This window comes from Mastacembelus armatus, chromosome 1 (assembly GCF_900324485.2).
Source record: "Mastacembelus armatus chromosome 1, fMasArm1.2, whole genome shotgun sequence".
Lineage (NCBI taxonomy): Eukaryota > Metazoa > Chordata > Actinopteri > Synbranchiformes > Mastacembelidae > Mastacembelus > Mastacembelus armatus.
In genome coordinates, this window is record NC_046633.1 from 14,464,954 (window position 1) to 14,487,064 (window position 22,111).

General features: G+C 40.1%; 1 protein-coding gene across 1 annotated transcript; it reads left to right on the forward strand.

Annotated features, from left to right (window-relative positions):
* Positions 1-1,989: 1,989 nt before the first annotated feature.
* dtd1 (D-aminoacyl-tRNA deacylase 1) lies at positions 1,990-21,443 on the forward strand. The gene is made up of 6 exons (XM_026303285.1): positions 1,990-2,139; positions 2,540-2,630; positions 4,768-5,003; positions 9,553-9,650; positions 16,224-16,388; positions 20,143-21,443. The coding sequence occupies exons 1-5, from the start codon at positions 2,097-2,099 to the stop codon at positions 16,377-16,379; spliced, it is 624 nt and encodes a 207-aa protein (XP_026159070.1). The 5' UTR covers positions 1,990-2,096; the 3' UTR covers positions 16,380-16,388; positions 20,143-21,443.
* The last annotated feature ends 668 nt before the right edge of the window (positions 21,444-22,111 follow it).

Genomic DNA, 22,111 nt, shown 5'->3' on the forward strand with positions numbered 1-22,111 from the left:
GTGTTGGCCCCCTTCCTGATTTCTTATTTTTTTGCATGTTTGTCACACTTTAATGTTTCAGATCAATAATAGTCAGCGATAACACAAGTAAACACATCATGCAGTTTTTAAATGAAGGTTTTTATTATTAAGGCAAAACAAAATCCAAAACTACATGGCCCTGTGTTAAAAAGTGTTTACCCCCTGTTAAAACATAACTTAACTGTGGTTTATCACACCTGAATTCAATTCCTCTAGCCACACCCAGGCCTGATTGCTGCCACACCTGTTCGCAATCAAGAAATCACTTAAATAGGACCTGCCTGACAAAGTGAAGTAGACCAAAAGATCCTCAAAAGCTAGACATCATGCCGAGATCCAAAGAAATTCAAAACCAAATGAGAAAGAAAGTAATTGAGATCTATCAGTCTGGAAAATGTTATAAAGCCATTTCTAAAGCTTTGGGACTGCAGCGAACCACAGTGAGAGCCATTATCTACAAATGGTGAAAACATGGAACAGTGGAGAACCTTCCCAGGAGTGGCCCGGCCGACCAAAATTACTCCAAGAGCGCAGAGACGACTCATCCAAGAGGTCACAAAAGACCCCACAATATAAATGGAATAAATGGAACCATGAATTCTGCTGGGCTACACGTGCAGCTGTGTATCCACATCTTTTTCGGATGGCCAAGATATACCTTCACACTCCAGCTACATCAGTGCCATGCGAGTGGGTCTTCTCCAAAGCTGGAGAGGTAGTGAGCCACAAAAGGAGCAGATTAAAACCATTAAATTAGATAATTAAATCAGATTAAAACTGTAGAAATAATTATTTTTCTAAATAAAAATCTTTGAACACACACAAATGCCGAAGTCACTGAAATACCCCATTTATAATATAAAAAACAAAGTTCCATAAGCACCAGTATCAAAATACTATCAATACAATTTTATTATTACATATATTTGCCTCATCAAGGCTGCCTGTTGTACAAACATCTTTAAATATTTCATTATGCAAAGACAAAAACAATGACACACCTTTGACAAAATAACTTTATTAAAGCCTCAGAGAAAGAAAGAATGTGAGATCCATTAAAGCCTGAAGCAATGAGGCTTTGTCAGGACGTCTGCTCAGATGCAGTTCTCAAAGCCAGCCAGCAGATGTCGCTCTTCTGACCGTATCAAATGCTTCGAAGCAGTGTGTCCTTTTCAGGGCAGCTGTCTCAAAGTGGTTCAATGCTTCAAGAAGCTTCGATTTTGCCATCACCCACCTCAAGCTGAAGCGAACTTGGGTTCTGCAGCAGGACAATGATCCAAAACACACTAGCAAGTCCACCTCTGAATTGCTGAAGAAAAACAAAATGAAGACTTTGGAGTGGCCTAGTCAAAGTCCTGACCTGAATCCGATCGAGATGCTGTGGCATCAATTTAAAAAGGTGGTTCATGCTCGAAAACCCTCCAATGTGACTAAATTACAACAATTCTGCAAAGATGAGCGAGCCAAAATTCCTCCACAGTGCTGTAACAGACTCATTGCAAGTTATTGCAAATGCTTGATTGCAGTTGTTGCTGCTAAGGGTGGCCCAACCAGTTATTAGGTTTAGAGGGCAAACACTTTTTCACACAGGGCCATGTAGTTTTGGATTTTGTTTTCCCTTAATAATAAAAACCTTCATTTAAAAACTGCATGATGTGTTTACCAGTTATCTTTGACTAATATTTAAATTTGTTTGATCTGAAACATTAAAGATTGACAAACATGCAAAAAAATAAGAAATCAGGAAGGGGGGCAATTCTTTTTAACACCACTGTATATCCCTTCACAGATGAATAAAGTTTACAGTAACTACAGCTTTAAAAAGTGTATTATTTGCCCCATTAATGTAATGAAGAAGGATAAGGACAGAATATAATACTCAGCTAAAGTATCTCAGAGATGTACTGATGTGCTACCTGAGTAAAAGTTATTACAGATTACAGTGACTTTGACCCAGGAAGAAGCTGAGGACGTGCGCTGCGTGTGTTGGCCGCTAGAGGGCGACATCGGTCCGTCTACGCTGTGAGTCCTGGGAAGTTTGAAAGCAGGCTCATCACAACAACACAACCAAAACAATGAAAGCTATCATTCAGAGGGTCACCAAGGCTTCCGTCACGGGTGAGCGACTAATGACTAACTTTGACGCATTTGATAGTGTCGCTAAATGGCTGTTAAAAGCTTTCATTTATGACCTCGCTGGCTAGGTTAGCTAACCTAGCTGGCTTAGCATTAGCACTCCGAGCAAAATGAATGGAGCGCCAGGCGTGCCTCTGAGCTGAGCCCACACAGAGCACTTCCAACCGGCTGATCCAGCCCAAAGGAAAGCCTGTAGAGGTCGTTTAGCCCCACAGATAATGAACGTGTCGACTACATGTGGCTGGGACTGACAGCTGGATAACAGGCCTGACTGCTGGATCCTTTCCTCCACACACACTAGTGTCATTGTGTCTGTCACCTGTCAGTCTGCGCTACATGTCACTGAATGACAACTCACCAAGCCTTTTCTGTTTCCTTACAGTGGGAGAGGAGCAGGTCAGTTCAATAGGTCGAGGGCTGTGTGTGCTGCTGGGTATATCTGTGGAGGACACCCAGAAGGATGCTGACTACATGTGAGTGTGTGTGACAGAAAGGGCACCCTGACTGCCTTATGCCTTAAATGCTCCTTTATACACGTGAGATATAGTCACTTCTCATAGTCATTCATGTCTATATTTACATTGCAGATAACCATTTTATAAATAATGCCCTATGTGTCAGACTAGTAAGTTACATTCTCAGGATGAGGAATGATTTCCCTCCCCAACTATTAGGAGTAGGAATGAAATTTATCAACACTACTAATTTAGAAAAATCCCTCCTGTCAGGTCCAGCAAGATTTTATCAAGGATGTAATTGCTGCATAAACAAGAATACATGCTGTTTCCACAGAAAGAGGTCACAGCAACGTTATATTTTTTTTGATTAATAAAGCAGTTGCAGTTTTGTAAAACTGATGATTTTAATCTGTCAAAAGTCACAGTTGTGGTCATAATAAATCAAATTTTAATCACTCTTACAGTGTGACAAATACATGGATTTGCTGATTTACCTACCACTAATGAAAAAAAATGGCTGCAGTTGTGCAAATCACTGATTCCTCTAGATTTGCTGGAGTTATTAATGGCATACATTAGTATTATTGCCTGAATCTTTGACATGAATGCCTATCTTAATCAAAAACTGCCACAGCATTGACATTTCAGTTAAATTCAGTTTTATTTGTAGAGTAACAGATAACAATAAAAATCATCTTAAGGCACTTTATGTAGAAACCCAACAAATCCCTTAGGAGCATGCATGTGACAGTGGAGAGGATAAACTCCCTTTAATGAAAGAAACCTCCAGCAGAACCAGGCTCAGTTTGGGTGGCCATCTACCTCGACCAGTTGGGGTGAGTGGATAGAGGAGAGAGAAAAGAACAGCAACAATAGACAACAGTTAAAAATGTACATGTTGATGGGGACAGTAACTGCAACAGCAATAGACAGGTCCAGGACCAGCGATACCCACAGAAGATAGATAGATAGATAGATAGATAGATAGATAGATAGATAGATAGATACATACAGACAGACAGACGGACAGACAGAGAGAGCACAAAGTATGGGAGAGAGAAGGCACAAAGGTAGTGACATTTAATGGTGACATATTCATATGATGCGGGAGGACAGGCGAGAGGAGGTGCATGAGGGGAAGTCTCCCCTTAGTTTAGGCCTATAGCAGCAAGACTAAGGGATGGCCAGGGTCACCTGAGCCAGCCCTAACTATAAGCTTTCTCAATAAATACAGTTTTAAGTCTAACCTTAAAAGTAGAGAGGATGTCTGCCTCCTGAACCCAGACTGGGAGCTGGTTCCACAGGAGAGGAGCTTGATAGCTAAAGGCTCTTACTCCTATTCTAATTTTGGAAACTCTGGGAACCACAAGTAGACCTGCACTCTAAGTGCAAAGTGCTCTGTTCAAATAATATGGTACTATGAGGTCTTTAAAGTATGAAGGAGCTTGATCATGAAAGGATTTGTTTGTGAGGGAGGAAGGATTTTAAATTCTATTCTGGATTTTACAGGGAGGCAATGAAGAGAAGCTAATATAGGAGAAATATGATCTCTCTTGCTAGTTCCTGTCAGGGCTCTGGCTGCATTGCATCTGGATTAAATGGAGGCTTTTTATGGAGTTACTCGGACATCCTGATAGTAATGAGTTACAATGCCTTATGTGGGAGTTAAAGGACATGTCCTGGTCAAAAATAACTCGAACGTTTTTCACAGTAGTGCTGAAGGCCAAAGCTATGCCATCTAAAGTAGTTATATTGTTAGATAAGCTATTTTTGAGGTTTTTAGGCCCAAATAGAATAACTTCTGTTTTCTCTGAATTTAGAAGTAGGTTACTTGTCATCCAGGCTGTTATGCCCTTTAGGCATTCTTTAAGTTTAGCTTACGGGCTTCTTTCATAGATAGATACTGTATAGTTGAGTGTCATCTGCATAGCAATGGTAATTAATACAGTGCTTCCTAATAACATTGCCTAAGAGAAGCATGTATGAGACTTAGAGAGTTGGTCCTTCAAATGAAGCCAGTAAGTTCTTAGTATACATGGAGCATATTGATCAGGGTGATTGTCACATTCTTTGTACGAACACAGAGGCTAATTCCTTTTAGCTCAGACTTATGCTTACACCTCATTTCTTTTCTTCTTTCTCCTGTTGTTAGAGTACGCAAGATCCTGAACCTGCGGCTTTTTGAAGACGAGAATGGGCGAGCATGGACCAAAAGTGTCATGGACAGGGACTTTGAGGTGCTATGTGTGAGCCAGTTTACCCTGCAGTGTATACTAAAGGGCAATAAGCCAGACTTCCACTCAGCCATGCCTGCAGAATTGGCCCAACCCTTCTATGAAAGCATCCTGGAAAACATGAGGAGTGCTTACAAGCCAGAACTTATAAAGGGTGGGTAAAAGGATGACAGCCATTTCTACAGCTCCACTTTATATTTCTACAGCAGTGTAGTACGGCTGCCATGGGACTGGATGTTGTGCAGGGTTTATATTAGATTAAAACTAAAATCAGATGAAGAATTTTCCAGTCTGTCGCAACATAGGATATGTATGTTATTGAGTCAGATATTACAGTAACTATACTGCTCAAAAAAAATAATATTAACATACTAATATTAACAATTAAAACATCGGATCTTGAAGAATTAATTATTCAAAATGAAAAATTGTCTTATGTACGTTGTCTAATTTCATCAGAACAAAATAACTTAACAGTCAGTGAAAGCCAAAATCATCAACCAGTGGAGGGCGCTATTCAAAATCACAGTGAAAATCAGTGAAGATTTAAATCACAGTCTCATCCAAATTTTGTCAATTTCATCGCAGCAACTGATAATGTGACTCAGAAACGTGTATGGAACAACTTCTAGGCTGCTCCTGTTTAGTCAGAGGATGGTGTCCTGGAGGACCTCCATCTGTGAGCTCCTGGACAGTCTGGTGGTACTTAATGGCATCAGATGCATGGAGACATAATAAGTGCTCAACTGGGTTTAACTGAGGTCCAGGGTGGCATCAGTGTCTTTGTCATCCAGTAACTGCGTACACATTCTGGCCACAAGGCCAGGCATTGTGTTGTACCAGGAGGAACCCAGGGCCCACTGCACCAGTGTAAAGTCTAACAGTCACTCTGAGGATTTCATCCCAGTACATTACAGCAGTCAGGTTACCATTGTCTGTGCCATGGAGGTCTGTGCAGCCCTCCAAAGATATGTCTCCCTAGACCAGGGGTGGGCAATCCATGTTCCTCGAGGGCCACTGCCCTGCTTGTTTTCCAACTATCCCTGCTGTTGTTCACTGTTGATTACCTGGATCAGGTGTGTTCAGCCAATCACAAGCTTGGAACATACCATCTGAAATGACGGTGGAAATGGGGGAAGACAAAATGAATTAGTACCTTCCAGCTTTTGACTGGCAGAAAACACCTGACCCAGGCAATCAGCATTGGTAAGGCAGGGATAGTTGGAAAATATGCAGGGCTGTGGCCCTCAGTGCCTACCTCTGCCCAAGGCCATCGCTGACCCACCACCAGTTGATGATGTTACAGGTATTATAAGGTTCATCATGGAGTCTCTAGACTCTTTTAGGCCTGTCACATTTGCTCAGTGTGAATCTGCTCTCATCTGTGAAGAGGATGGGGCACCGATGGTGATCCTGCCAATTCTAGTGTTCCCAAGACAGTCAAGTTAGCATCACTAATAAACTTTGCAGTAGACACCCTGACAACAGACACATTAAATCTGATGGATCTACAGAATCTGTTCCTAAACTGAAAACCTTTGCTAAGTGTTCACTTACTTGTGATGATGGCTGTGACTGTGAGAGTCTTGGCCAGGTTTCACAGATAAATATAGCTAAGTGTCATCTACATAGCAATAGTAATTAATGTAGTGCTTCCTAATAGCAATTCCTAATAGGGCTGCTCAGATTAGCATTTTTGCAGCCAACCTATTATCAAGCTTCTAAAGCGCAATTGGCCTAAGTGGATTGTCGATCTGATCACATGGTCTGTTTAAAGCTGCCTACCTGCTTGCTGGCTATTCTCCCGTGGACTAATCCAGAGCGCAGCTGCATTCTGTATTCTGTACTCTACAATGCCATTTGTGGTTACTCATATGACATATCCAGGCATTATATTGTGATTGATTGGAGGAAATCACCATAATTAATTTTTGATGTCTACACATTTTAGACATATGATTACTCTGTGAGGTTTACATATTTTTTTTGCTCTTTGCTTTGATATGAAATCATTTGCCACTGAAATTTGATCCTTGCTGCTCTGCCATAAGATGCTGCTTCTCAGCTGCTGCTGCAGTCAGGAGCACAAAATCTCAGTTAATTAATGAATAAATAATGATTATAAATTGGATTTTGACAAAAATGTCATGAGCTGAAGTTTAATTTTTAACCCAGCTGAAGTGTAGTCGCTTAAGTAATTTTTTTAAATGGTAGGTCTCAGCAAGTTCTTTTAAGCAGTGTTCTATCAACCTTCCCAAGCCTTATGTAATGGATTCCCACAGGGTTGCATATTCAGCCCATTGCTTTTCTCCATAAATCTTTGCCTGTTTGGCAAAATAATTGAAAACCATGAAAATTTGTCTCTGCACTCCAATCATGAATGTCACAAAACTGCAAGTTTGTGGTTATCTGACCCTTATAGCTGCAGTCTCATTACAAAGATCTGACCTCAGTATAATTGCATACTCACTCAAACTGAAGCATTCAAAAATCTTGACATTACTTTCAAAAAATCCTTTTCCTTCCAACCCTCAGATCTGTAACTAAATCTGCACTTTTACCTGGGGATCATCACTGATCATCACTTTTTTTTCCCTTTTTTTTTTTTTGTTTAAGAATTTACTAAAATCATGAGACATTCCAGCACCAGAGAAAAAAATCCCACAAGTAAAATGTTATGTTTGTTTCCTCGCTGGAATTTGATTGTTGAGATGACTGCAGAGAGAGATACTACATTTGTGAACTAGACATACTGCCATTATTTTCAGTTTGTAAGAGAAAAAGACAAGAACATAAGAATCAAATACAATCTGTGTGTGACACAGAGGGAACTCTCTACATCGAGAAATAGCACAACCTCCACTAATGTATACAGGGCCGCTGCTGGCCAAATGGGTGCCCTAAGCGGAATTGTACCGTTGTGCCCCCTCCCCCAAATATAGAAAAAAAAAAAACACCTACTATAGAGGTCGAAATAGAACTTTAATAAAATATAAAAGTAAATAAATTGTATTATTTAAAAATTACAATTGTAGCTCTACAACAAAAAATACAAATAAAATTACACATATAACATTTTAAAAGATTAAATGTTATCAAAATAAACAATAATAAATGGAATCAAAAATCAGCACTTATATATGTCATCTGCTGGAGCATTCAAAGTTCAAAATTTACAAAGGCACACTTCTGCTTATTCTGGAGGCGAAGTCATCAATAAGCTCATCATACGATGTCTGTCTTTGTTAATTCAGAGTTGATGCTGAATATTGCCAGACCACTCAAGCGATCTTGTGCCATAGATGAGAGCAAGACAAGTCAGTACGTTTTGATGCTTTATTTTAGAAAACCATTGCTCAGCAGAGTCACAGGGAGGGTCACTGCTATCGGCAGCACAATCCAAAGGTTTGGATACAACTCTTGTAGGTGAGTATCATGGAGAAATGATAGCATCTCCAGAGCCGTTGTGAGTGGTGGCAACTGTGGTTATAATGTTCATGTTTATATATTTATTTTTATTTGTGTATATGTTAACATTAATACAGAATAAAAGTTGTTTTTGTTTTTTTTTACCAACTGGGATGGTGCCCCCATGGGAGTTGGTCCCATATATAGGGAGTGGCGGTACTGGATGTATAATTGTTGGTGTCTTGGTATCTCCTCAATGCTCTTGAGACTGTGGTGGGAGACACAGCAAATCTTATTGCAGTTGCATGTATGAATGTGCTGTCTTGGAGTAACTGGCCTATCTGTGCAACCTGATTGGGCTGCAAGTACTACCTCATGCTTCCAGTAGTGACAAGGACACTAACAGAACACAAAACATGAGAAGAATCAGAGGAGAGATCATTTGTCTGTGGTCACCACATAGAAAACCATTGCCTTTTTGGGGGTTGTCTTGTTTTTGCCTCCCTGTTGTACCTAATGCCCTTTTCATTTGCAACTCAACAGGTGAAACTGATTTGCAGTGATTTGTGCTTCCTAAATGGACAGATTGAGATCCCTAATGTTTAACTGACTTGGTGTTAGCATGCGATGATTAAGTGTGTTGAGTGTGTGTTAATTTAGTATCTGAGAAAATGGTGGAAAAAGTATTAAAGCAAAAATGTCGAGGCTCACCATTATCGCTACTTGCATATAAGTTTGGACCTATGCCTTGTCCCCCTACTATTTAATTAGCTGGGATCGTACCTTAATGTAGGGTTACGACAGTTTAGGGCCTGGGAGGTGTGGATTATCAGTGCTGCGATGCAGTGATGGTGGCAATGAATTGGGTCAGCCCACCAGGGAGCAGATGCGGAGAACTTCTTGTCCCAGCTAGGGAAGCATAGGGCTTCCTAATTAGTCACCCCCTCCAGAGAGGAAATATGATGATGCAGCTTTTTTCCACTGCATCCCACAGCTTTACTGTGCAGATGGTGTCATTAATCTCACCGACCCAGTAGAAGGAAGAGAGCATTTAAGTTTTCGTCCTCCTACTCTATCGTTTGTTCCTAATGTCCCAGTGTCTTTGTTCTCAATGCTCCTAGCTCCCCTACATCCTTATGAAAGATTGCATGTCAACTGCTGTCTCCTGCGTAATAGTATTAGAATGTGATGCCAATGGGGATGTATAAGCCTATGTAGATTGAGGAAACTGACAGCTACTTGTAGCAGTAATACTAACGGATGAAATGACTTTCTGTGATGTCTTGTGTTTCTAGATGGGAAGTTTGGAGCCTACATGCAGGTGCACATACAAAATGATGGACCTGTGACTGTTGAATTGACATCACCTGCTGGTCCCACAGACCCAAAACAGGTTCGTACTTGAAGGTTGAGATCTCTTTGTGGTATATTTTGACTCAGAGTAACAGGCTGGATACATTTTCTAAACGAGTATGTAAAAATACATTTTGGTTTTCATTTGCCACAGCACTGTCATGTGACTTTTTCTATTACTAATTTTGAACCAGTAGGTGGTGATGTCAGCTCTTCTGTTGTGTGCAGTCTTTCTTCTCATATTATATTTAGAGCAGAGTTGTTGTTTTTTTTCTTTAGAGATGACAGTGACCTAAAAAAAATGTCTAATGACAAAGTTAAATTTTTTTGAATGTTATGTAAAAATAAATGTGAGCACAGTTATTGCTGGGGTTTTGAGGGCAATAATAAAAATAGACCTGTTATGGAACAGAATTTTTAAATTCCACTATGAATGCAATTCAAACCCATACCTATATATAAAAAACTATAATATAACTATAAGCATAAATACATGAAATAGGTAAATAAGGTTAAAATAAATTATGTGACTCAAAAATATAAAAACAGCTATCAGAACTATAATAAACATTAAATGAACTGGTATGGCCAAATCTGTATTATGAACCTTAAAGCTGCTTAGAGAATAGAGCTTTTTAGCATCTTTAATGTTTCAGTACTGGAACTGCTCTAAATAACTTTATCACCACTGTGTGCAGCTGTTTTCAGCTACAAAGCTCTGATCAACCCACTCTACATTACCTGCTGAGCACCAAATGCTAAATAGATACATTAACCAACTAGCTGGTGAACATAGCATTTAGTAGCTAAAGAACAGGATATTTTTTGTATTTTGCAGAGACTGAAGCAAATTTAAAACATTAGGAAATATCGCAATTGCATTTGTCAGGTGGCCAGAAACATGACTTTAAAAAAATGGTAATATTCTTCTGGTTACCTTACCTGGTTCAGTAAATCAGTAACATGTAATCTGTTACTGCATTCAGTTATAATTCCATCTATCTCATCCGCTTATCCGGGGCCACGTTGCAAGGGCAGCAGTCTAATCAAAAATGCCTGGACTTCCCTCTGCCCAGACACCTCCACTAGCTGTTCCGGGTGAACGCACAGGAGCTCCCAGGCTAGCTGGGAGATATAATCCCTCCAGCATGTCCTGGGTCTTCCCTGAGGTCTCCTCCTGGTGGACCATGCCTGGAACACCTCCCCAGAGAGGCGCCCAGGAGGCAACCGAGACAGATGCCCAAACCATCAACTTGGAGGAGCAGCTGCTCTACCCTGAGCTCCTCCCAAATGACTGAGCTCCTCACCGTATCTCTAAGGGAGTGCCTAGCCACCCTGCAGAGGAAACTCATTTCAGCCACTTGTATCCAAGATTGGATTCTTTCGGTCATGATCCAAAGCTTGTGACCATAGTTGAGGGTTGGAACATAGATCAACCGGTGAATCGAGAGCTTTGCCTTACGGCTCAGCTCTCTGTTCACCTTAATGGACCAGTACAGTGACTGCATAACTGCAGACGCCGCACTGATCCATCTATTGATCTCATGCTCTATCCTTCCCTCACTCGTGAAACAGATCCTGAGATACTTAAACTCCTTCACTTGAGGCAGGAGCTCTCCCCCAACCTGCAGGGGGCAATCCACCTTTTTCCAATTGAGAACCATTGCCTCAGACTTGGAATAAGCTGCAAACCAGCCAGTTGCACGCTGCAGGTCCTGGCTTGATGAAGCTAACAGAACCACATCATCCACAAAGAACAGAGATGAGATCCTCTGTCCACCGAACCAGACCCCCTCTGACCCCTGAAATTTTTCCATAAAAATAATGAACAGAATCGGTGGCAAAGAGCAGCTCTGGTGCAGTCCAACAGGCACAGTGTGGACTTTGCAACAAAAGGGGTGAACACACAATCTTGTTTACATTCCTGGTGTCTGACACTCACAGCCCCACAGACCACATCTCTGTTATGCTAATTCCAGCATACAGACTGCTCTTTGTGTGCTCCAAAACGTTTCTGAGGAAGGAGAACACCTGACTGGCAGAAGCCCTCCCTGCTCTTTAGGACTGTTTTGAGAACACTGACTGGTACATGTACTGGGGATATGCAACAAATGGCAACCTCCTAACTTGGAGGAGTGCACAACATCAGTGCCCAGCTACATTGGTGAGTGCAATTATGACATCAATGTCTCCAACACCATTACCACCTGCTGCAACCAGAAGCTGGTTGACTGTGGAGGTGCAAATGCTGCTAAAACCCAAGGCCTTGCCTTTAAAGAAAGTGACTAAGAGAACAAGGTCCAAACTGTCACTCGTGACAGAAAAGATGCACACGCCCAGAGAATGTGCAGGCCAGTTAATAGATGTTCTCACAGACATCTTCAACATTTCTCTGAAAAGCTCTGTCGCCATTGTGTTTCATGGCCACCGCTGTTGTAAATGTATCCAGGTCACCTGTGTCCTGTCCCTGTGACCTGTGACTAACACCCAGTTGTGCCCGCACACATCATCAACATGCTATAAGAGGTTCATCATGAGGCATATCAAGACCCTGCTACCCCCTCACTGGACCCTTTGCAGTTCACATATCAGCAGACAATTCAATGACCACCCCCCTCCCCTTGGCACTTACACACCTGGAAAATAAAGACACTAACATTCAAATACTGTTCATAGACTTCTTTTCACCATTCAACATAATCTTGCCTCACCAACTAATTGGAAGGTTGAACCTGAACACCTCCCTCTGTAACTGGATTCTAGATTTCCTTCCTGGGAGACTTCAGTCAGTCCAGATCAAGAATGGTTTCTCTAGCGCCACCACAGTGAGCACTGGTGCACCCCAGGGCTGTGTGCTCAGTGCACTGCTGTTTTATGCTGCTCAGTCATGACTGTGCAGTGGTGTACAGCTCTAGTCGCATCATCAAGTTCTCCATTGACATACCGCAGTGGGTCTCATCAGCAAGAACAATGAATCAGCATACAGAGATACGCTACAGCAGCGTATGAACTGTTTCAGGAACAACAACCTGTCCCTGAATATGAGAAAGACCAAAAAGATGATTGATGACTTTAGGATAGATAGTCCGCAAGAGCACTAAGTTCCTTGGTGTTCACCTGGCAGAGGATTTCAATTGGTTCATCATCACCAACTCCAATGCCAACAAATCTTTGCCACTACTTTTATGAAGGCTGTGAGAAGCCCATCTCTCACCCATCCTCGGAAAATAGAGAGCATCCTTAGCAGCTGCATCACTGCCTGGTTTGCGGCAGCCGGACCCTGAAGAATGTAGTGAGGATATAAGATGGCTGCTTTTTACTAATAAATACTTCACATTATTACTGTTATTGATCTGCGTTATGATTGTCTGGTAGTGTGTCAAGTATAAATTTCATCACATCTGTTAAAAATATTTTGCACTACCTAGTTTTGCATCTTATTCGCTATCAACTCTGTGTGGGTCAGTGCTGCCCTGTCTTCCATCGTGCCTTTGTCTTGTACATCATCTATTGTACTGTCAGCACTGCTTGCTTGTGTACACTCCATTTTTGTGTATCTTAGGGTTCTTAGTCTAGCTATTAGATATATGTGATCTTGTGTTGTTTATGTAGCACCATGCTTCTGGGAGGAACAGTGTTTTGCTTTGTTATGCACACTATTCATTATACATGATTGAAACAACAATAAAAGCCACTTGACTTGTACTAAGATAAGAAAAGCTGGTGTCACTTTATATCTAGTGAATGCTGAGAGGCAGCCCTAACTGCTACACACGTTTTCAGATACTTTGTTGCTTTCAGGGAAGGGATATCACTGATTATCGAATGAGTTGATTGATGGCACCTTAGGTTCTGAGAACTTACCATCAGTATCTTATCTTAATACTTTCTAACAGAACACATGAGGGCCAGTGCCAAGAGTTTGCAACAGATTTCTGGTCTGATTTGTATCCATGTTAAGTGTTATACTTTGACCAGGAAACTGCCATTATGACAATTTAGAACTGTTTTATTGAGGTGAAGGTCTCACCACTATAGAAGTTTGGATTATCTTCTTAAATGAAAATATGTTTTATAGAAAAAAGTTTAAATTGCTGGTTTTGAGTTATATGTTAATGTCACTAAAAATACAATGAACAAATGAACAAATGTAGTAAAAAATGTAGAAATGCTCATTTAAATTTGAACTGATTTTCATTCAGTTTATTGCCATTGTTTTTCTAATATCGCTATCCAAAATCCAAAGTAAAGACAAATAATTCTTAGCCTCTCTGTAATGGGGATAAATGTCTCTCAGCTCTTACTTCAGCTGTCTGAAAGTTCATATATCCGTTTTCCCGGATCCGTTCTGGTCACTTCTGTGGAATACAGCCAGTGTCCTTATGCTTTGGCTATGGGCCTGCTTTGGCTCCACTCCCCTTTGAGGAGTTGGCTTGCTTACCCAAAGGGAGGGATATTAAGCAGCCCTCAGAATTTTAATCTTGTCTGTTTGGGATGTTTTGCTAGGGGGACTGGAGGAGGCAAAGCCAGGACTGAACATGAGGGATAAAAGGCCAGCCAATAGGCTAAGCTTGGCACTGGACTAGGGTGGAACAGGCAACTGAAACTGTTCCTTTCTTTCCATGAATCAGTTGAATGGCTGGGGTTGATAGTGGAGCGGACTTAAGTTTTCTTGTTTCTTCACCTGAACAAGCATTTGATTTTGGGCATCAAATCAAAATACACAGAATTTATGTAACTTTTGATCATGTTCAGGATTTTATCAGATTGTTTTGGGGTTAAATGCAACGTTAACATTTGAATTTGAAATTTTAATTGCTATCCGGCAAAGAAACAGACATTTTTCAGACTGTAAGTGTCCAGTGTGTATTTAGATGTTGTTTCACCCTCTTTCTATGTACTACATGTTATATCATCAGCAAAGACAGTGCGTCTGGTTTGATAAGATATCTTAGTAGGTTCAAATAGGAATAACAGTTCTTTTCCGATGCTCTCTGAATAATGTAATATCTTATGCAATGCTTTGGATCTTTAAGATTTAAGAAGACATTTAGTTCATAAATATTTCCTCAGTAGCCATAAAAGTTTTAGTGCCTGTGTTTACAGGCCTTTTTGAAATGATGGGTAAAATACCAAAATGATCATAACTGCTGAAGTGCTTCATGGACTGAGAAGAATACAATGAGAATGAAGGAGGTGCAAGTTTAATTGGAGAAGTGACTAGTTACACTGAATGGGCGCTTTTGGAGTGTGAGAGAGGCAATGCATGCAATCACAACAATAAACTCATTGAAGTGATCATATGACAACCCAGAATAGCTCCAAATGGGGAGACAATAGAGGTGTTCATGTATTCACAATGACAAGAGAGTGTGCAGTGTTGGTCTTCAGTGCTGATGTGTGCATCCGCCTCTGTCTAATTAAATACATGTTGAAACTTTGGGTGAATACTGAACATCCTGCAAAGGTCATGATCTGCAAGTCATGATGCAGTATGTTCATGTTGAGCAGCTCAGCCCACTGAGCCTCCAGAAAACACACAGACTAGTAAGATTATGGATTTATGTAGACCCTGTCACTAACACTAAGAAGCTAATGGAAATTTGAAGTATATAGTATAGACAACTGAAATAGGTTTCAGGACTTCTGACATGTTGGCAGAAAAAGGTTCAACATTTTAAAATGGGTATTTACATCTGAAAGTACATTTCTAGTAAAACACTATGCATACATATTAGCATTATCAGATTGTTTTTGCCAGTATTGTATTGCATTTTCATAAAGTTGTGGAAATGAGACAGGTTTCAAAAATTCCTGAAAATGTCTAGCATCTGTCATTAGACCCTTCCATCATGGTAAATGCCCACATCTTTCAACAGGGATCTCCTGTGTTTGTCACATAGATTTTCTGTTCATTATGACATCAAGAAAGGTTGTTTTTTTTTTTTTTTTTAACTGACAAAAGCTCCTTTAGAGCCACAGCAGACATTTTGCATTAAGGACATGTTTTTATTCATAAAAATCATTGTAGTGATTACTTTTAGCCACATAGAGCATCATCGGCGATTATACATAATCATCAAACCTTTCACTGCTAAAATTTTAAATTGAATTTAAAAACATTCATATAAAGGACACAGTCATGTACATTGCATCAATCAATGATATGTGAGTGCAGCTACAAATGCAATTAGGTAAAAAATACTTTGGCAGCTTGCAACTGTCAGCTTGCCACTCAGAAACAAAGAGCAGAGGCTTCTTTCTAGGCTCACTGTTTTTGCAAAGAACAAAATATAAAACTCAGTGATGGATGTATCAAGTTCAGCCATGGTCTTTGGGGAAAAAAGACCTATTGAAAATGTAAACGGGGCAAGTTGAATGTGAGCGTGGAGCACTCTAGTTTCAGTCATGTGTATGGATTCTTCCTTTAACTCTTTCTCCATCTGAAGCCACCTAAATATTGCTAATCCAAATTCATGGCATGTGTCCTTCAGGTAACAGTTTTTGTTACCACTTTTGACATGGTAATAATGTTATTGGCATGTAAATTGGACAGTAAGATAAAGAGTTTATTTATGATAAAGACTTACTTGTTTCTTGTGTTTTTTCTCAGCTGTCAAAGCAGGAGAAGCAGCAGCAGAGGAAAGAGAAGACACGTTCCAAGGGCCCCTCAGAGTCAGGCAGGGAGAAGGGTGCCCTGCGTTCCAGACAGGACCCCAACGCTAGTAGTGGAGCAGAGGGTGATGTGTCTTCAGAGAGGGAGCCATAGCTCAGTGGGGTGAGGGAGACTAGGAAACTGACACATGCAGTCTATTTGTATTTATACAGTACATGTTCATGCGTACAGGTCCTTAAATTGATCTTCAGTTCAGATTTGTATTGGAAAATTTTGTTGTTTCCATTTTACATAATATTGCTGGTGGCAAATGCCATAGCGTAAACAGTAAATCTCAAATACACATAAGATATTAGATATGCTTATTGTTACCCTTTCTTAAGTACAGTGTCATAAAGCAAAAGCAAAGAAATTACAAGTAACTAATTTCTTATGCAGAAGAAACATAACACCTTGTCACTGAGATACTTTATTAGACACTTTCCTCTTTAAACATCTAGTAGACAGAGTGGAACATTATCATCTAATTAAAGTTGTGCTGATGTCCAAGTGATAAATGAAAATTCAGTATTTAATCCTTTGGACTTGATTTTGGTCTTCAACAGCTCTGGCTCTGGCTCTTTACTTCTAAATGATCCTCAGTATTTGCCAGCTAGTTGCTATCTCTGGCTGCCTACTGTTCTGTGTTGAGCAGGTAGTGTGTAGTGGGTTTGTCAGAGCTTTTTCTGAGCACAACTGTCTGCTGTAGCTGAAAACAGGGGTTATGCTAGGCGACTGAACCAAGACAATGGTTGCAAACTATAAAACTAAAACATTAATTTAAAGCCATAAATGTCCATAGAGCTAAGAGGAATTATAGAGTTTGGTGATCATTCTCTATTGAGTTGAGTCATTGACTTTCTTTCTATGTGATGTTTTTAAATGATCAGACCTTCAGTTTCCAAAGATTTTTGATTCTTGGTATGAATGCTCCTTTGCAAAGTGCTTTACATGCTGCATGTGAACAAACAGGAGTTACATGACAGTCCCAACCCAATGAGTCATGTTTTACTCCGCTTGGCAGTGTTGTACATTATAGAACAGGGTGTTCATGAAATGATGATAGGGATGAGAAACGTTATTAGGAGATTACTTACACATGGCAACATTAGCCAAGGCTTCATCTACAAATAAAGTTTTAAAAACTGTCAGAGAGAACTGAAAATATTTTTGATGCACAATTATTTTTTTTAACTCAGCCCTGACCTCTACCAATAACACTGCTCCCTCTCAAGCAGCACTGCTATTAGTAAAAGTCTTTCCATGTTTGAATAAAGCCATAATGACAACTTGTGTTTTAAAGACCAAAAGCAATAACTTCATATATTAAGCCAGTGATGCTACAGATGAATTCTTCAGTAGGCAAATGTTAAGATCTTAAGATTAATATGTTAAGTTCTTAAGAACAATTTGAAATTTGTAGAAATCCAGAGAGACCTGAACAACTGAGAAACAATGTTCAGTAAATCTAGTTATGCCTCTTTTGAAGAGTTTGCTTTTTTTTTTCTGCACTGTCAAGAAAATATCATATTACATATATTAGTGTATTATATACAATATGAGAGCTTTAAATTTACAGTGAGAACCTGTTATAGTCCCATAAACATCTCTGTTTTCTATGTCTCATTTTCTTATCTTTGCCTTTTCTTTGTTTTTGTTGACATTGCGTTTAAACTCAGGAACACTCATGAGAGACAGACCTGTTTGTTTCTCGGTTCTGTGGTTCATATTGCGGAGATGAGGGGGGAGGGAGGTTGGGGCTGCTCTTATTTGCCTTCAGTATTTGTTTACTCGTGCAAAAACACACGAGTTCTGGGAGAACAGAGACAGGGAGGCATTGAGTCAGCTCCATCCGTGTCTATTCTGCTCTCCATGCTGAGGCTCCTGCTGCTGGCTCCTGTGGCACAGTTCCTCTCCCTGTGTGAACTCTGTGGCAGGCACGCACATTAACGGTTACACCGTCAGTGGGCATTGTAACCGCACTTCAACAGCAACCATGCTTTCTGCTTGACATAATTACAATTACCCTCAGATAGAAGGAATAAAGTTCACTACTGGTTTGTTTAGCATTATTTTTTTTTGTCTTGTTTGTTTGGTTCTAAAACACCCTGAATACACTCAGACCCTGTCCCATGTGGGACCTTGAAAGCCCTTAGTCTTTTCGCAACCCTGCACTTTAATTCCCAAGTGCATGTTGGGTAAACATGTGCCCCAGCACATGAACCTTCAGCACCTTCTTATATAAGGTCTGTTTGTCTGACAGCTAGCCATAGCAAAGACGACAGGAGACCGAGGGGAAATGAGACAGAAGAAGAAATAAAAAAGATTGATAAGTTGAGAGAGTTATTTGGTTTTTCATTTTTGGGTGTGTGTCAAGGGAGTGCATAGAACGCACTTGAAGAAATGTGTGTGCTGTGGAGAGAGGAGAGGTAGACAAGGGAAATTTGGATGTAAGAGAGATGTCAGACAAGGGGCTTGCACACTTAGCTCTGTCGCTGCATATTTTAAAGAGGGAATTGGTGTTCCCAAGATTTGCTTTGCATGACTTAAACATGAGGAGTGTGTGCGCCCCTTCCAATGAGTACTTTGTGACAATTCTCCATTATCTTCTCTGGTCTTCTGCCCTTCCTGTCTGCAATGTGCTAATTTTGATTAAGAAAAAGGTTTCTTCTTCTCACGAGGGTGCTCTGAGCAATTTCCAACTCACATTGCTAATTACTTTTGTAATTATTTGCAGATTGCTAAAAAAAAAAAAACCTGTTGAAGATGTTTTCGGAGAAAAAAAAGGAAAACCTCCAATTTGAAATTTTTATTGGCTGCTTACAAAATGTTCCTTTTTAAATTTAATACAGAATTTAAATTCAAATTTCAATATTTATTATTATTGTATTTCACCATAAAACAATCAACACAGTATGCAATTTACACAGATAAAGGACAGCAACATAGTAAAAACACCAAGAATGGTGCTGGGAGAATAAAAGTGACACAACTAGTAAGTATTGTAAAATTAAAATAAAACAAGGCCAAAACAATAAACTAGCTGGGCGAGCAAGGCATCTTTCCAGCTGATTTCTTATTTATGCAGGGAATGGTAAGAAAATGTGCATGTTGGGAACGCATGGGTCATATGGGACAGTAAAGCTGCAAGTGCAGAGCCATGTAAAATGTTGTAGTAGTATACTACTGTAGAAATTTGAAGTCAACTCTATAATGAACTGGAAGCCAATGTAGTACTTTTTTGTAAAAAAAAAAAATCACCTGATTAAAATATTTTTGTGGTTTTTTTTTGTTTGTTTGTTTGTTTGTTTTTTTTTTGTTTGTCTTGGATCATGTGAAGTAACTCTGGATAAATGCAGCCTTTCTGTCAAACTGCACTAGCCAATCTATCTTATTAATGTAATTAATGTGAAATAAGTCATTCCTGCTGAAAAACCGACAGAGAATTGTCACCCAACTCTGCAGTTCCCCTCAGATGGACGGAACATTTTCCAGCTCATGTTTTGATTTTCTGACTTTGCTCACATAAATAGAAAACCAAATGGAGTGTGAATATTCCACTTGAATTTGCAAGGCTGCCAAAAAATACTTCAAATGAATGTTAATGCTGCTCGCTGTCTACTGAATGCCTAAATGGGCATCAGCTAACATTGCTCTAAAAAACTTGTATAATGTTCTGCTGTTTATAGCTCATTCCTCTGCCCTCAGGTGGCCCAAAAACTGATTTTTACAGCTTAAAAGTGTAAATTGTGTATTTGTTTCATGCAGATGAGAAGCTGAATGCTATGCTAACGTTAGCCACTGTTATTAATTAATGATAATATAAGTGACAGGAATCGGAAGCGAAAATGACTCTGTTCTATTTTCTCTTATGCAGTTGTTATACTGGGAACATGATGGTGGACAGTTTCATCAGGAAGACCTTAATCCTCGGTGATTCTTACACATGATTGTGGACTGTCCTTCCTGTTTGGAAATCAGCAGGATTCTTTTAGACTGATGCTGAACATTGTCCCCTTGCTGGTGTCCTTGGCCTTTCTTCTTCCAAATCAGATATGAACAACTAGGTGTAAACAAAGTAGCAAAGACAGTTGTCAGTTTTCTTAGATGTACTGTATGAAGGGAGCTTGAATACGGATGCATAGAAAGGGAACGTGGGTGAAATGGGATAGACCAGACATCAGCAGCACTGCACTGTGTGGTCCAGTGGCTTTCTCTGCTCTCTTAATGTGTTTTCCCCACTGCCTTTTGATGCATGTGTCTACCTCCATCTGTCGCTCTCTCTTTCTCTTTCAGATTCTTCCTGCCTGTCTCACTCTCTGCCTGCAGTTCTCACTTAATCTCTGCTCAGAGATGTGGCACTGACCCTGAAGAATAGCTCAGCTTACCTTATGATGCAGCACATGAACATCAGGGCAGTGAAAATGTATTAGCCTGGCCATAATGATTGCACCTGTGACAATCATGATTGGCATAGGTACATGTGTGAAGTCAATTTTAAAGGATTTTTGTTCCAGTTCCAATAAACTCACAGGTTTGCTCCGTAAATGATATACCTTGTGCTGTCTTTATAAAAAAAAAAAAAAAAAACGCAAATATTTTATTTCCCGACACAGCCCAACATATAAAAAGCCTTTAAACGACCCATATTAACTGTAGATGTCTTCTTGTCCTCCTCTAAGCATGTCTTGTCTTGTGTTGCACTTTGGCTTGTTAAATTAGCTAACTCACATTTTCTTTTTCAATTAAGAGACATTAGCAATACATTTGAAAATCACTTTGATGTCAGTGTGTACTTTCACAACTACTGATGAGAAATTGTGATTAGTGATTCAAAAATCTTGCTGGTAAGTCTCAAAATGTTCAACTAATTGGTTTTGACTGCAAGAGGGATGAGTGCCATACTTCTGCCTTCAGTTATAGTCCATGTTCAGTCTGGGCACATGGAGTTTCAGCTTAGTGGCTACAAGTCACTGTGTCGTTCACCTGTACTTTATCTCTGAGGAGAGGGGGCAGCTGTGCTTCATGTCAGAGAACACTGGCACCAGTGCAGCTGGGCAGACTTTTGCCTCAAGTTTACTATTTGTTAATCTTTTTGATCAAGTGTCATGTTGTCATTTGACAGATCTGAATGTACATTTTGTTGTCATTTTATAAAGATATCAATAGTGAAAGTGACCTATGCTGTTTGTGTGTTTTTCCAGTGTTCAGGATGCTTGCCCCTATTTATCTTTTCAGCATCGCCACCTGGCCTGTCCCAACTATAGCTTTTAAACTTTTTTTTTAGCAAGCTATTCCTGGCCAACCATAGCATATAATGCTCATTCTCTTTCTGGTTCTACATGTTGTGTTCGAGAGCAGGAGAGAGCAGCAGGAGACGGAGAAGAGAAGCTGAAGCCCTGACTTGGGAACTCTAGGAGACTGAAGACATGACCCAAATATGTCTGCTAGTTGGTGAGCCTTAGTACTGCTTCAAATTGGGCTACAACTGCAGATCTCTTCTGCAATAACTGCGTTGTGATCCTAATGGCAAATAGACTTTATAGTAAAAAACGAGGGCGTAGTCTGGGGCCTTGTATTATTGATGTACTGTACCACACATCTGAGTGGGCTGCAATTGATCAAAGATGTAACAGTTTGAGAACAGGGAGTGTTGAGTAGGGCAAATGTTCAAGGTTTGTCTATCTATGGAATCACCTGTGCAGCTGAAACCATGGCTGTTTGTATGTCTTTGTGTGGACACCCTGAGCTACAGGGCAGGGCAGTGCAAGTGGGCGTGGTGTCAGCCGGACATGGGAAAGTGGGTTAAATTCCAGGCATTCTCTTACATCTGAAGCTACACTGTT

Excerpts from the sequence above, each read along its gene's own strand:
- dtd1 (XM_026303285.1), top strand. The coding sequence starts at position 2,097 with ATGAAAGCTATCATTCAGAGGGTCACCAAGGCTTCCGTCACGG. Across the intron at positions 2,631-4,767 it reads CAGAAGGATGCTGACTACAT|AGTACGCAAGATCCTGAACC; the intron begins GTGAGTGTGTGT and ends TCCTGTTGTTAG. Across the intron at positions 9,651-16,223 it reads GTCCCACAGACCCAAAACAG|CTGTCAAAGCAGGAGAAGCA; the intron begins GTTCGTACTTGA and ends GTTTTTTCTCAG.